Source organism: Mesoplodon mirus, assembly GCF_964341445.2.
Source record: "Mesoplodon mirus genome assembly, chromosome: 11".
NCBI classification, from domain to species: Eukaryota; Metazoa; Chordata; class Mammalia; order Artiodactyla; family Ziphiidae; genus Mesoplodon; species Mesoplodon mirus.
In genome coordinates this window covers 88,385,105-88,399,596 of record NC_138987.1, presented here as the reverse complement: position 1 = coordinate 88,399,596, position 14,492 = coordinate 88,385,105, and the positions used below count along the sequence as shown (strand labels likewise).

The window sequence follows — 14,492 nt, the reverse complement described above, 5'->3', positions numbered from 1 at the left end:
ATGAATGATGGCCACTGCCATTCCATCCAGGCTTGCCCAAGCTCTGGGTAGTCTCTGTATCCCTTAGTTGTGTCTTATCCCCAGTATTGGTTGCCCCAGATCGAATACCACACCGTGATGTGAAGTGAATGGGCCTGGAGTGTTCACTCAACTTGGGCTGGGGCATGCACCAAGGTGGTTGCAGGAAACCCAGCAACCACTAGATCTTTCTGCCCTTCCTGGGATCAAGCCAGCATGCATGTGCTCCTCAGGAGCAGAATCCAGGCTTCTCACAGCTCCCCTGTTAGTTCCAGTGGTCCTCCAACCAGCCAAGAGGGCACTTCTCCCCTGTATAGGACCCCAGGACTGGGGTGCCCAATCTGGCTCTCACTGTTCACTCCCCAGGGCAGGTGTCTGCCCAAGAATCCTCCCTTTTCTTCTGAGTCCCTCTCAGGGACAAAGATCCCAGCCCAATTATTTTTCTTTCCTTCGTACCTGATTACATGTATATCTTTCTTACAGCCTTGGTTGTACAGGAGTCCTCTGCCAATTAGTTAGTTTTCAGTGAGAATTGTTCCACATATAGATATATTTTTGATGTGTTCATGTTGGGAGGTGAGCTCCACATCCTCTTACTCCACCATTTTGACTGATCTCCAACAGATTTATTTTTATTTACATAAGCTAATTCTACAGTTCAAAAACAAAAATTAACAAAGAAAAGCCAAGAAAAATTAGCAAAACAAAGAAATGAGTTTAGCCTTATCAGATATAAAAACACATTACAAAGTATCAATAATTAAACAGTGCGGTGTCAGTGCATAAGTAGATGAGCAAGTAAAACATAATGGAATGTCCCTAAATAGAGTCAGATATATTCAGGAATTTAATAGTTGCCCAAACAAGTAAGAAAAAATGAACAAATAATGTTGCCATAGTATACTTCACACCATATGCCAGGATATATACCAAATGAGTGAAAGATTTTAAATGTAAATAATGAAACCATATATATGACAAAGAAAACATGGAAAAAATCCTTTTTAATCTTAGGATGAGCTGCTGTGACTATGACTATAAATTCAGAAGCTATAACAATTCTGCATGATATAAAACACTGTAGCAAAGTTCAAAACAAAGCAAAGAGGGCTTCCCTGGTGGTGCAGTGGTTGAGAGTCCGCCTGCCGATGCAGGGGACACGGATTTGTGCCCTGGTCCAGGAAGATCCCACATGCCGCGGAGCAGCTGGGCCCATGAGCCATGGCCGCTAAGCCTGCGTGTCTGGAGCCTGTGCTCCACAATGGGAGAGGCCACAACAGTGAGAGGCCTGCGTATCACAAAAAAAAAAAAAAAAAAAAGCAAAGATAAGCAACAAAATGGGCGAAATATTTGCAATTTTCCACATATGAAGGGTTGATTATTTAACATGTAACCATCTCCTATAAATTGGTAAGAAAAAGACCAATGACCAAATAGAAAACTGTGTAAAGAATACGAAAAAATAATCCACACACACACACAAAATACAAGTGGCTCTTAACCAAATGAAAGAATCCTCAAGGTCACTCATAAGAAAAATGCAAATTACAACTATACTGATGCCGTTTTAACTCATCAGATAGGCAAAAATTCAAAAATTTAATTAACAAGCTTGGTTATAAATCAGCAGACACTCATACACTGCTGGTGATAATGCAAATTGGTACAACCTCCATGGAAGACAATTTGGGAATGTTTACCAAAATTAAAATGCTAATACCCTATGACTCAGCAATTCTGCTGATGAAATCTATCCTATGGTATTTATGCACAGGTACAAAATGATACATATTCAAGGCTACTTATTGCAGCATGGTTTGTAACATCTGGAAAGCATTGGGAACAATCCACTTGCCCGTCAATGGGTAAAGTGTTAAATAAATTATGCTATTTCCTCATGATGGAATAATGTGAAAGTATATTTAAAAAATAAAGAAGCTTTGTATTATTGACATGAAAGTATCTCCAAGACTGTTGTACAGAATAGTAAATATGCTATTCTTTTTTGGAAAAGGGGGGAAGAATAAAAATACTTATTCATATTTACTTATACGGAGAAATTCTGGAAGAGTATGTGTCCATCTGGAGAAATAGATGGAAAACTAATAAAATAATACTGGGGAGGCAGACCTTCAAATGGCAGAGGAGTAAGGCATGGAGATCACCATCCTCCCCACAAATACATCAGAAACACACCTACATGTGGAACAACTCCTACAGAACACCGACTGAATGCTGGCAGAAGACCTCAGACTTCCCAAAAGGCAAGAAACTCCCCAAATATCTGGCTGTATGGCTGGCAGAGTCTTCGTGCTCCAGGCAGGTGTCAGGCCTGTGCCTCTGAGGTAGGAGAGCTGAGTTCAGAACATTGGTCCACCAGAGACCTCCCGGATCCATGTAATATCAAATGGTGAAAGCTCTCCCAGAGATCTCCATCTCAACACTAAGACCCAGCTCCACTCAACGAACAGCAAGCAACAGTGCAGGACACCCTATGCCAAACAGCTAGCAACAGAGGAACACAACCCCACCCATTACCAGAGAGGGTACCTAAAATCATAATGAGGTCACAGACACCCCAAAACACACAACCAGGCATGGTCCTGCCCACCAGAAAGACAAGATCCAGCCTCATCAACCAGAACACAGGCACCAGTCCTCTCTACCAGGAAGCCTACACAACCCACTAAACCAACCTTAGCCACTGGGGGCAGACACCAAAAACAATGGGACCTGCGAACCTGCAGCCGGCGAAAAGGAGACCCCAAACACAGTAACTTAAGTACAACAGAAGACACAGAAACACACAGCAAATGAAGGAGCAAGGTAAAAACCGAGCAGACCAAACAGAAGAGGAAATAGGCAGTCTACCTGAAAAAGAATTCAGAGTAATGACAGTAACAATAATCCAAAATCTTGGAAATAGAATGGAGAAAATACAAGAAACGTTTAATAAGGACCTAGAAGAACGAAAGAGCAAACAAACAATGAGGAACACAATAAATGAAATTAAAAATTTTCTAGAAGGAATCAATAGCAGAATAACTGAGGCAGAAGAATGGATAAGTGACCTGAAAGATAAGAGTGGAAATAACTACCGCAGAGCAGAATAAAGAAAAAATAATGAAAAGAATTGAGGGCAATATCAGAGTCCTCTGGGGCAACATTAAATGCACCAACATTCGAAATATAGGGGTCCCAGAAGAAGAAGAGAAAAAGAAAGGGACTGAGAAAATATTTGAAGAGATTATAGTTGAAAACTTCCCTAATATGGGAAAGGAAATAGTGAAGTCCAGGAAGCACAGAGAGTCCCATACAAGATAAATCCAAGGAGAAACATGCCAAGACACATACTAATCAAACTATCAAAAATTAAATACAAAGAAAAAATATTAAAAGCAGCAAGGGAAAAACAACAAATAACACACAAGGGAACCCCCTTAAGGTTAACAGCTGATCTTTCAGCAGAAACTCTGCAAGCCAGAAGGGAGTGGCAGGACATATTTGAAGTGATGAAAGGGAAAAACCTACAACCAAGATTACTCTACCCAGCAAGGATCTCATTTAGATTTGATGGAGAAATTAAAACCTTTACAGACAAGCAAAAGCTAAGAGAATTCAGCACCACTGAACCAGCTTTACAACAAATGCTAAAGGAAATCTCTTGGCAGGAAGCACGAGAGAAGGAAGAGACCTACAATAACAAACCAAAAACAATTAAGAAATGGTAATAGGAACATACATATTGATAACTACCTTAAATGTAAATGGTTAAATGCTCCAACCAAAAGACACAGACTGGCTGAATGGATACAAAAACAAGACCCATATATATGCTGTCTACAAGAGACCCACTTCAGACCTAGGGACACATACAGACTGAAAGTAAGGGGATGGAAAAAGATATTCCATGCAAATGGAAATCAACAGAAAGCTGAGGTAGCAATCCTCACATCAGACAAAACAGACTTTAAATAAAGACTATTACAAGAGACAAAGAACGACACTACATAATGATCAAGGGATCAATCCATGAAGAAGATATAACAATTGTAAATATTTATGCATCCATCATAGGAGCACCTCAATACCTAAGGCAAATGCTAACAACCATAAAAGGGTAAATCAACAGTAACACAATACTAGTAGGGGACTTTAACACCCCACTTTCAACAATGGACAGATCATCCAAAATGAAATAAATAAGGAAACACAAGCTTTAAATGACACATTAAACCAGATGAACTTAATTGATATTTATAGGACATTCCATCCAAAAACAACAGAATACACTTTCTTCTCCAGTGCTCATGGAACATTCTCCAGGATAGATCATATCTTGGGTCACAAATCAAGCCCTGCTAAATTTAAGAAAATTGAAATCGTTTCAATTATCTTTTCCAACCACAATGCTATGAGACTAGATATCAATTATCTGAAAAAACTGTAAAAAATACAAACACATGGAGGCTAAACAATACACTACTCAATAACCAAGAGATCACTTAAGATATCAAAGAGGAAATCAAAAAAAACCTAGAAACACACGACAATGAAAACACGATGACCCAAAACCTATGGGATGCAGCAAAAGCAGTTCTAAGAGGGAAGTTTATAGCAATACAATGCTACCTCAAGAAACAAGAAACATCTCAAATAAACAACCTAACCTTCCACCTAAAGCTATTGAGAAAGAAGAACAAAAAACCCCAAAGTTAGCAGAAGGAAAGAATTCATGAAGATCAGATCAGAAAGAAATGAAAAAGAAATGAAGGAAACAACAGCAAAGATCAATAAAACTAAAACTGATTCTTTGAGAAGATAAACAAAATTGATAAACAATTAGCCAACTCATAAAGAAAAAAAGGGAGAAGACTCAAATCAATAAAATTAGAAATGAAAAAGGAGAAGTAACAACTGACACTGCAGAAATACAAAGCATCATGAGAGATTACTACAAGCAACTATATGCCAATAAAATGGACAACCTGGAAATAATGGACAAATTCTTAGAAAAGCACCTTTCAAGACTGAACCAGGAAGAAATAGAAAATATAAACAGACCAATCACAAGCACTGAAATTGAGACTGTGATTAAAAATCTTCCAACAAACAAAAGCCCAGAACCAGAGAGCTTCACAGGCGAATTCTATCAAACATTTAGAGAAGACCTAACACCTATCCTTCTCAATCTCTTCCAAAATATAGCAGAGGGAGGAACACTCCCAAACTCATTCTATGAGGCCACCATCACCCTGACACCAAAACCAGACAAAGATGTCACAAAGAAAGAAAACTACAGGCCAATAACACTGATAAACATAGGTGCAAAAATCCTCAACAAAATACTAGCAAACAGAATCCACCAGCTCATTAAAAGGATCATACACCATGATCAAGTGGGTTTTATCCCAGGAATGCAAGGATTCTTCAATATATGCAAATCAATCAATGTAATAAACCATATTAACAAATTGAAGGAGAAAAACATATGATCATCTCAATAGATGCAGAAAGAGCTTTGGACAAAATTCAACACCCATTTATGATAAAAACCCTCCAGAAAGTAGGCTTAGACGGAACTTACCTCAACATAATAAAGGCCATATATGACACACACACAGCCAACATCATTCTCAATGGTGAAAAACTGAAACCATTTCCTCTAAGATCAGGAACAAGACAAGCTTGTCCACTCTTACCACTATTATTCAACATAATTTTGGAAGTTTTAGGCACAGCAATGAGAGAAGAAAAAGAAATAAAAGGAATCCAAACCAGAAAAGAATTAAATCTGTCACTGTTTGCAGATGACATGATACTATATAAATAGAGCAACTTAAAGATGGTACCAGAAAACTACTAGAGCGAATCAATGAATTTTGTAAAGTAGCAGGATACAAAATTAATGCACAGAAATCTCTTGCATTCCTATACACTAATGATGAAAAATCTGAAAGGGAAATTAAGGAAACACTCCCATTTACCATTGCAACAAAAAGAATGAAATACCTAGGAAAAACCTACCTAAGGAGACAAAAGACCTGTATTTAGAAAACTATGACACTGATGAAAGAAATTAAAGATTTTATAAACAGGTGGAGAGATATACCATGTTCTTGGATTGGAAGAATCAACATTGTGAAAATGACTATACTACCCAAAGCAATCTACAGATTCAATGCAATCCCTATCAAACTACCAATGTCATTTTTCACAGAACTAGACAAAAAAATTCACAATTTGTATGGAAACGCAAAAGACCCCAAAGAGCCAAAGCAATCTTGAGAAAGAAAAACGGAGTTGGAGGAATCAGGCTCCCAGACTTCAGCCTATACTACAAATCTACAGTAATCAAGACAGTATGGTACTGGCACAAAAACAGAAATATAGATCAATGGAGTGCACATATGGTTGCCCTTATTTTTGATAAAGGAAGCAAGGATATAAAATGGAGAAAAGACAGTCTCTTCAATAAGTGGTGCTGGGAAAACTGGACAGCTACATGTAAAAGAATGAAATTAGAACACTCCCTAACACCATGCACAAAAATAAACTCAAAATGGATTAAAGCCTAACTGTAAGGCCAGACACTATAAAACTCTTAGAGGAAAACATAGGCAGAACACTCTATGACATAAATCATAGCAAGATCCTTTTTGATCCACCTCCTAGAGAAATGGAAATAAAAACAAAAATAAACAAATGGGACCTAATGAAAGTTAAAAGCTTTTGCACAGCAAAGGAAACCATAAACAATACCAAAAGACAACCCTCAGAATGGGAGAAAATATTTGCAAATCAAGCAACGGACAAAGGATTAATCTCCAGAATTTACAAGCAGCTCATGCAGCTCAATATCAAGAAATCAAACAACCAAACCCAAAAATGGGCAGAAGACCTAAATAGAAATTTCTCCAAAAAGACATACAGATTGCCAACAAACACATGAAAGGATGTTCAACATCACTAATCATTAGAGAAATGCAAATCAAAACTACTAGGTATCACCTCACACCAGTCAGAATGGCCATCATCAAAAAATCTACAAACAATAAATGCTGGAGAGAGTATGGAGAAAAGGGAACTCTCTTGCCCCGTTGCTGGGAATGTAAATTGATACAGCAACTATGGAGAACAGTATGGAGGTTCCTTAAAAAACTCAAAATAGAACTACCATACGACCCAGCAATCCCACTACTGGGCATATATCTGAGAAAACCATAATTCAAAAGAGTCATGCCACATGTAAAATAGATAGCTAGTGGAAGCAGCCACATAGCACAGGGAGATCAGCTGCTGCTTTGTGACCACCTAGAGGACAGGGAGGGTAGGAGGGAGACGCAAGAGTTTTGTTATAAAACAGAAACTAACACACCATTGTAAAGCAATTAGAGTCCAATAAAGATGTGAAAAAAAAAAGAGTTATGAACCACAGTGTTTATTACAGCTCTATTTACAATAGCCAGGACATGGAAGCAACCTAAGTGTCCATCGACAGCTGAATGGGTAAAGAAAATTTGGCACATATATACAATGGAATATTACTCAGCCATAAAAAGAAATGACATTGAGTTATTTGTGGTGAGGTGGGTGGACCTAGAGTCTGTCATACAGAGTGAAGTAAGTCAGAAAGAGAAAAAGAAATACCGTATGCTAACACATATATATGGAATCTAAAAAAAAAAAATAGTTCTGAAGAACCTAGGGGCAGGACAGGAATAAAGATGCAGACATAGAGAATGGACTTGAGGACACAGGGAGGGGGAAGGGTGGGCTGCAACAAAGTGAGAGAGTGGCATGGACATATATACACTACCAAATGTAAAATAGATAGCTAGTGGGAAGCAGCCACATTGCACAGGGAGATCAGCTCGGTGCTGTGTGTCCACCTAGAGAGGTGGGATAGGGAGAGTGGGAGGGAGACGCAAGAGGGAGGAGATATGAGTATATATGTATATGTATATGTATAGCTGATTCACTTTGTTGTACAGCAGAAACACACCATTGTAAATCAATTATACTCCAATAAAAATGTTAAAAAAAAATAATGATAATAATGGGAGGACTGGCTGTTAGGAATGGGAGGAAGACTTTTTGTATACTTTAAAAATAAATTTTCATTTTTAAATCATATGAATATATTATATCTGAAAGGAAGTTAAATTTTGAAATGATATTTTTTAACATTAATGGACACATTATGCATAATAAGCCCGCATTAGCTGCTGTAGTGCCATGCATTCAAGCATTTCAACACAGTCATTCTTTGGATCAATAATATTTTAACAGTTCTTGGGGTTACTATAAATGGTTAGATTAAGCATGATTAGATCCCCCAGAATAAGTTGAAGCAGAAAAATCAAGATATTCTAACATCTTCTTGTCCCTGTGAAGCTATTCTCAAAAGTCTCCCTCTCTGGGCTCTTCATTTAAATTCTTTCCCTTAGGTTATTGACCCCTTGTTGCCCCTTACAGCATGATGTTCAAAAATATAGTCTTTAGAGATCATTTGACCCTGCCTAAACTTGGACCAAAATACCTCAGTTTCCTCATGTGTAAATGGAGGTAACACAAACTTTGTAGGTTTGCTGTAGGGATTTAGTGAGTTTATGTACGTGAAACTCTTAGCCCAACATTTGGCAAACAATAAGAATTCTAAAAATCCTAAGTACCTCTACTATTACTATATTGACTACTAAGACTTCCTAGTGGCCTGTATTTTCAGTGGGTTCTAAAGTCTGACATGTTTTCATGGATACTGTGATTACTAATCTTGCATGAAAGGTTTAGGGTGGAATACCATCTTCAGTCAATTCAAGTAACAGTTGTATGATTATCATTTAGACACTCAACCATAAATTTATGCTAATTTCCTGTCTGAATTAAAGCTTCTCTAATTAAACACATTAAGTTTCTAATTAATAATCCTTTCACTCTTTAATTCAAAAATTATGTTCATTGTGCATCAAAAAGTATCAGCATTTTTAGCATACGCATACCAAAAGTTCAACTACATTTTTTTTTTTTTTTTTTTTTTTTTTTGGTACGCGGGCCTCTCACTGTTGTGGCCTCTCCCGTTGCGGAGCACAGGCTCCGGATGCGCAGGCTCAGCGGCCATGGCTCACGGACCCAGCCGCTCCGCGGCATGTGGGGATACTCCTGGACCGAGACACAAACCCGTGTCCCCTGCATCGGCAGGCAGACTCTCAACCACTGCACCACCAGGGAAGCCCCAACTACATTTTTGTATTATGAAATACAGTTTACCCAAGTACTACAGTCAAAATTATCTCGTAGTGTCTCAAACTCACAGCGTCACTCAGTCATCATAATCAAGATATTTTAAGGAAGAACTTTTTTATTATATTTACATAATTACCATTTCAGTTGTAAGAAACACTCAATGTGAATTTTAATTACTTCAATGTCAATAATCCACATTAACAATAAAATTAATTAATATTACCTATTTAGAATGTGTAAACTATTCTAATAAACATATTAAAGGCTTTGGGAGAAGAAACATAATGCTAAGGTTTAATTTTCAAATGTTAGGATTAGAGAGCTAAAACTGACTATCAGAAAACAACGTGGACCCAATGAGCCCACAACAAAACATTGCCAAATTCCTTATTAGTAGTAAGTTTCTTCTTTTTGAATTCCCTCAGAAAACATATAACCAGAGATTACCAAGGGAAATATTAGGAAACTGTGAATTATGCTTAATCCTTGGGCTATAAACTGGAAATTTTTAATTGAAAAACTAAAGCCTTCGTTTTAATGTTGGAATGATATAACTTCAAAGGAAAATTGAGATTACTTTTGTCATTAAATAAACGTTTAGTGCAACTTTATGGAGCAAGCACTGATTTATATATCCCTTGGGGAAATAGGAAAAAAAGTAAGCCCTAAGGGAGATTGTAATCCACTAAGCAAATTGAGACATGTAAGGTAATAATTATAATATAAATATTAAGTGATAAGGGCTGTGTTAGGGGAGTTCAGAGGGTGGCGACCACAGAAACTCTTTTGCATTTTAATTAGGCCTTGCAGAAAGGTAAAAATTCAATAGCCAAAAATGGTGGAAGAGATCATTTTAAATAAAAGGAATAATATGAGCAGTGTCTGCAAGGAAACAGCAGAGCATGTCTGTAGAAATGAACATACAGACTGCAGTATGAAATAATAATAATGGGAAATAAGACAGACAGATTCAATAAGAAGCAGTAATACAGAGCTGAAAAATTCATACTTTCTCATAAGCTATGGAAAGCTATGAACAGTACTTTGATCAAAGAATAATTTTATAAAAGTTGCCCTAGGAAGATTATACTGGTAATTGTGTACAAATACATTTGGGTTCTGGAGGAGGGGAAGAGAATGTTCTAGTAGTTCAGGCAAAAGATCCATATGCATCTGAACTAGGCACAGCAGAACTGGAAAGGGAGAGCTGAGTGTAAATATATGGAGTAATTGCAAACATTCACTGAGAGATTACATTGTGAGAACTTTTGAATGTTATCAGTTAATCATCTCAGCTGTCCTGAAGTAGACGACTATTATCTCCATTTTACAGAAGTCGATTAACTTAGTCATGTTGACACAGTCTTTAGTATAGTGCTGGGACCTGCATCCCACCCAGACTCACTGACTTCTAAAGCCAACACTTTCAGCCCCTGTGTTCTCTAATACTTTAAGCTCATTGTACTGAATGTTGAGGAGGAAATTGCGGCCAGAAATGACACTGAGGTCTCAGGTTTAAATAATCGGGAAAATAATGGTATCGATTGAAACAAAACATAGAATATGAGGAGGTAGAATAGATTCAGGATTATTAGACGCAAATCCTATCTTAACCAACCCAGCTTCCTGAAGAGTATTATGTTTTCAGTGTCATATGAAGAATGTTTCTTTTTCATATTATTCATTGGTCCTGCTTTAGTCTTTGAATGTTCAGTTTATCCTGTGATCAGTCACTTCCAATTTAATCCACTGAAACTCTACTGTTTCATCAGGTGAGAAGTTTCCTGACCAGAAGCCTAAGGTGCAGTTAGTCATAACATACGAGGATGCGAAGCTGACCATACTTGTGAAGCACATGAAAAACATTGTGAGTTTATCTTATCTAATAAGAAACATGTAAACCTACATTTAGAAATCACTTTCTTCCTTTAAGCAATTAATGTTAACGTTCGTGAGAGAAATGGGGCCAGCCACCAAGTGTAAGTAAGGAACAATGAACCAGTTACAGTGTTCTGCCTCAGTGTAATTGTGATCCTTGGGGGAAAGGCTATAAAATATTTCGCAGGGTAAGTCCTAGAATGAAACCCAGACTTTATTCAAAATGAAGTGTCAGGACAAATCTAGTGAAAAAGCTTTGAAAAAGCAGGACTACCGGGGCTTCCCTGGTGGCGCAGTGGTTGAGAGTCCGCCTGCCGATGCAGGGGACACGGGTTCGTGCCCTGGTCTGGGAAGATCCCACGTGCCGCGGAGCGGCTGGGCCCGTGAGGCATGGCCGCTGAGCCTGCGCGTCCGGAGCCTGTGCTCCGCAACGGGAGAGGCCACAACAGTGAGAGGCCCGCGTACCGCAAAAAAAAAAAAAAAAAAAAAAGCAGGACTACCTAGAGTATTAAGAGCCAAAAGAAAAAAAAATAAAAAGCTATGTCCCAAGAATTTACACCTCTCTCATCACACTGAGCTTTGTGGAAGACTGACTCATCTCTTTGAATAGTGCCGGCACCTTCTCTGTGAAGCCAGGAACTCTCAGTGTTTTCCCACAGATTGCCATTGAGTATCAGTTATCATATTCTGATGTAATTGCTCAAGGATATTTCTTTTCCCTCAAAAAGTAATCATTTCTTTGATGACAGGGACCCCATCTTTGCATCCCCAGAACCAAGAGCATCAATGGTAGTTAGCCTCTAAGGAAAACTAAAAGCTGCTTTCTCTATTATACCCCATTCCTTCCTGAAGACTGGTCAAGCCAGAGAGGCAAGGATGGCAACTGGGCCATGTCGTTCAGTAAGAGAGGGAGCTTTCTTTGTCACAAGGTCATTGATTAAAGGTCTGAATCTGGGTGCAACAAACAGAAAAGGGTAACTCTAAGCCTCACCCATTTCTCTGGTCTTCTGCTAGCCTAGCAAAACAGGTCCTCCACATGGTGAAACTCCCCAGGAAACTCCACGTGGAGAAAGTCAGAAGCACTACTTTAGCTCTCTCCTTTATGCACATAAATCTCTAAGGATGCACTTTGAAGGAGTTAAAGGAGCAAACTCTTCTCAACATGACATGCATTTGGAACACACTAGAACTTAATAAATATTTGTTCATTGAACAAATATTTGGCATAACTTTCAGGGAATGCATCCTTTACAAATTTAGTATTAGCCAGATAGCCAAGGATGCTTGTTTGTAAATCTGTGGTGTTTGCAATCAGCAATTTTTGTAAGAGCTGGGAAAATATTATTAAATGTGTTTCTGTAGAACTTTCACTCATTAGAATAATTATTTTCAATTGCTTTTGATAAGTTAATCAGCTTAGCTGAGAATAGCAGTTGTTTAAGAAATTGTTAGGCTGGGAAATGAAGATTAAGTTAGATATTTTTTATAGCTGTATGCGTGTTCGTGGACTTTAAGCATCTGTATAAGTATACATGATAAAATAATAGACTATTAAGAAATAGTGTTAATCAAGTTAACAGAACTTATATATGTGTATGATATATAATTGTCAATTGAAAACAGTCCTCTTGGAAACTATACATATATTTCAGTAATGTCATTGCTTAAAACATTTTAGGACATGCCTGTTGACATTGCTTTTAGATCTGCATATAAACCACACAATAAACTTGTTGATACTATTCAAGAATCATGCCTAAAGTTTGATCAAAAGCAGTATTAACCAACTTGGTCACCCATTTTATTCATCAGCTAAATCCCCAAATTACTTTTGACAGTTTTCAAAAATGCACTTTACACTCAGATGAAGTTGCACTACCAATAAGTATATTCAAAACCAGTGTGATGCAGGCATAAAGGTGGGGAGTAAGTGACTAAGAGCAACAGTTTAAGATTTAGATCAAGTTATGGGTAAATGGAAAATAAGTGGGTGAATCCTATAAAACTTTGAAAACCACTTAGGGTCGCTAGAGCCTGTACATTGCCAATGCCCTCGGAAGGAAAGTTGTTAATAATGAAGTCATGCTCCCTACTGGTTCTTCTCTCCTCCCCAATCTCTTAACATAGCCCTGGAACTCCTCTTTTCTTATTTCCAGGCTTGTGGCTTTAAATACCACTTACATGTCTTTTTCTTCCATATTTTATAATTCTAGCTTGAAAGTCTCCCTAAAATCCAGAATTATATGTACAACTGATTACTCAACAACTCTAGTAGAAATTCAATAGACAGCATAAATTTAATATACATCCAATCAAACTTCTGCTTATCACCCCCCTAAACCTGCTGTTTTGGCAGCCTGTCTCACCTCTAAATGGCACCTTCATCCTACTAATTGCTCAGGTTAAAATCCTTAGAGTCTTTTTGACTGCTCTCACAAACTACAACCAAATTTATCAACAAATTCTGTGAGCTCAGCTTTCAAAATAAATCCAGAATCCCACCATGTTTCACCTCCACTGCTTACCACCGTTGGTTCAATCTACCATCATCTCTCACTTGAATTACTGCTGTAGCCTCTTAACAGGTCCCCCTGCTTCTGCCTTTGCATCTTTTTAGTCTCTTCTTAACCTAGCATCCAGAATACTCCTTTGAGAATAAAAGTCATATCCTGTCGTTCCTCTCTCATATCCCTCTGGGGAAGGAATCTCATATCACTTACAATGAAAGCCAAGTATTGGCACCCTTGACCTCTCCTACCTCACCTCGTGCTACAGACTCCCTGAATCACTCCACTCCAGCCTCAGTGATTTTCTTCCTATGCCTTGAATGTTTCTGCCCCAGGACATTTGTACTGCTACTCAGCTTATCAGGACTGCTCTTCCCCAGGCCCATGACTCAAGTTCTCCATGGTTCAATCTCACATGTCCTAAACAACTATGTTTAACTGTCACCTTTTCTGTGAGGTCCTCTCTGACTCCCATATGTAAAACTGCAAAACCACCCCTGTTGGTTGGCACTTCCAAACTTCCTTTCCTACTTTATTTTCTCCACTGCCCTGTATCATTGCTGTAAACCCAGAGGCTAGAGCAGGGCCAAGTATATAGTAGGTGCTCAATGAATACTTTGTTAAATGAAAGAATGTTAAATTACTTCTAATGTGAACAACTAAGAACTAAGACTTTTTTCACCTTCCCCAAATCATCACAACAAAGTTCTCAGGCTTTGCATTTTTCACAGCTTCTCTTAAATGACTATTTTATTTCTTCTGCTTATCTGAAGACAGAGATAACATTATAATGTAAATGACAGAAAAATCTAACTGTAAATTCTCAACATATTTTCTTTCTCA

General features: G+C 38.0%; 1 protein-coding gene across 6 annotated transcripts in view; it reads left to right on the top strand.

Moving 5' to 3' along the window:
- Positions 1-14,492, top strand: part of PIK3C2G (phosphatidylinositol-4-phosphate 3-kinase catalytic subunit type 2 gamma) — a gene marked incomplete at its 5' end in the record, with an annotated part of 317,069 nt that overhangs the window by 277,916 nt on the left and 24,661 nt on the right. For all 6 annotated transcript variants that reach the window (XM_082636498.1, XM_082636497.1, XM_082636496.1 and 3 more), the window contains one exon: positions 11,037-11,131. In XM_082636498.1, coding sequence (XP_082492624.1) covers positions 11,037-11,131 — 95 coding nt within the window. The remainder of the gene's footprint in view (positions 1-11,036; positions 11,132-14,492) is intronic.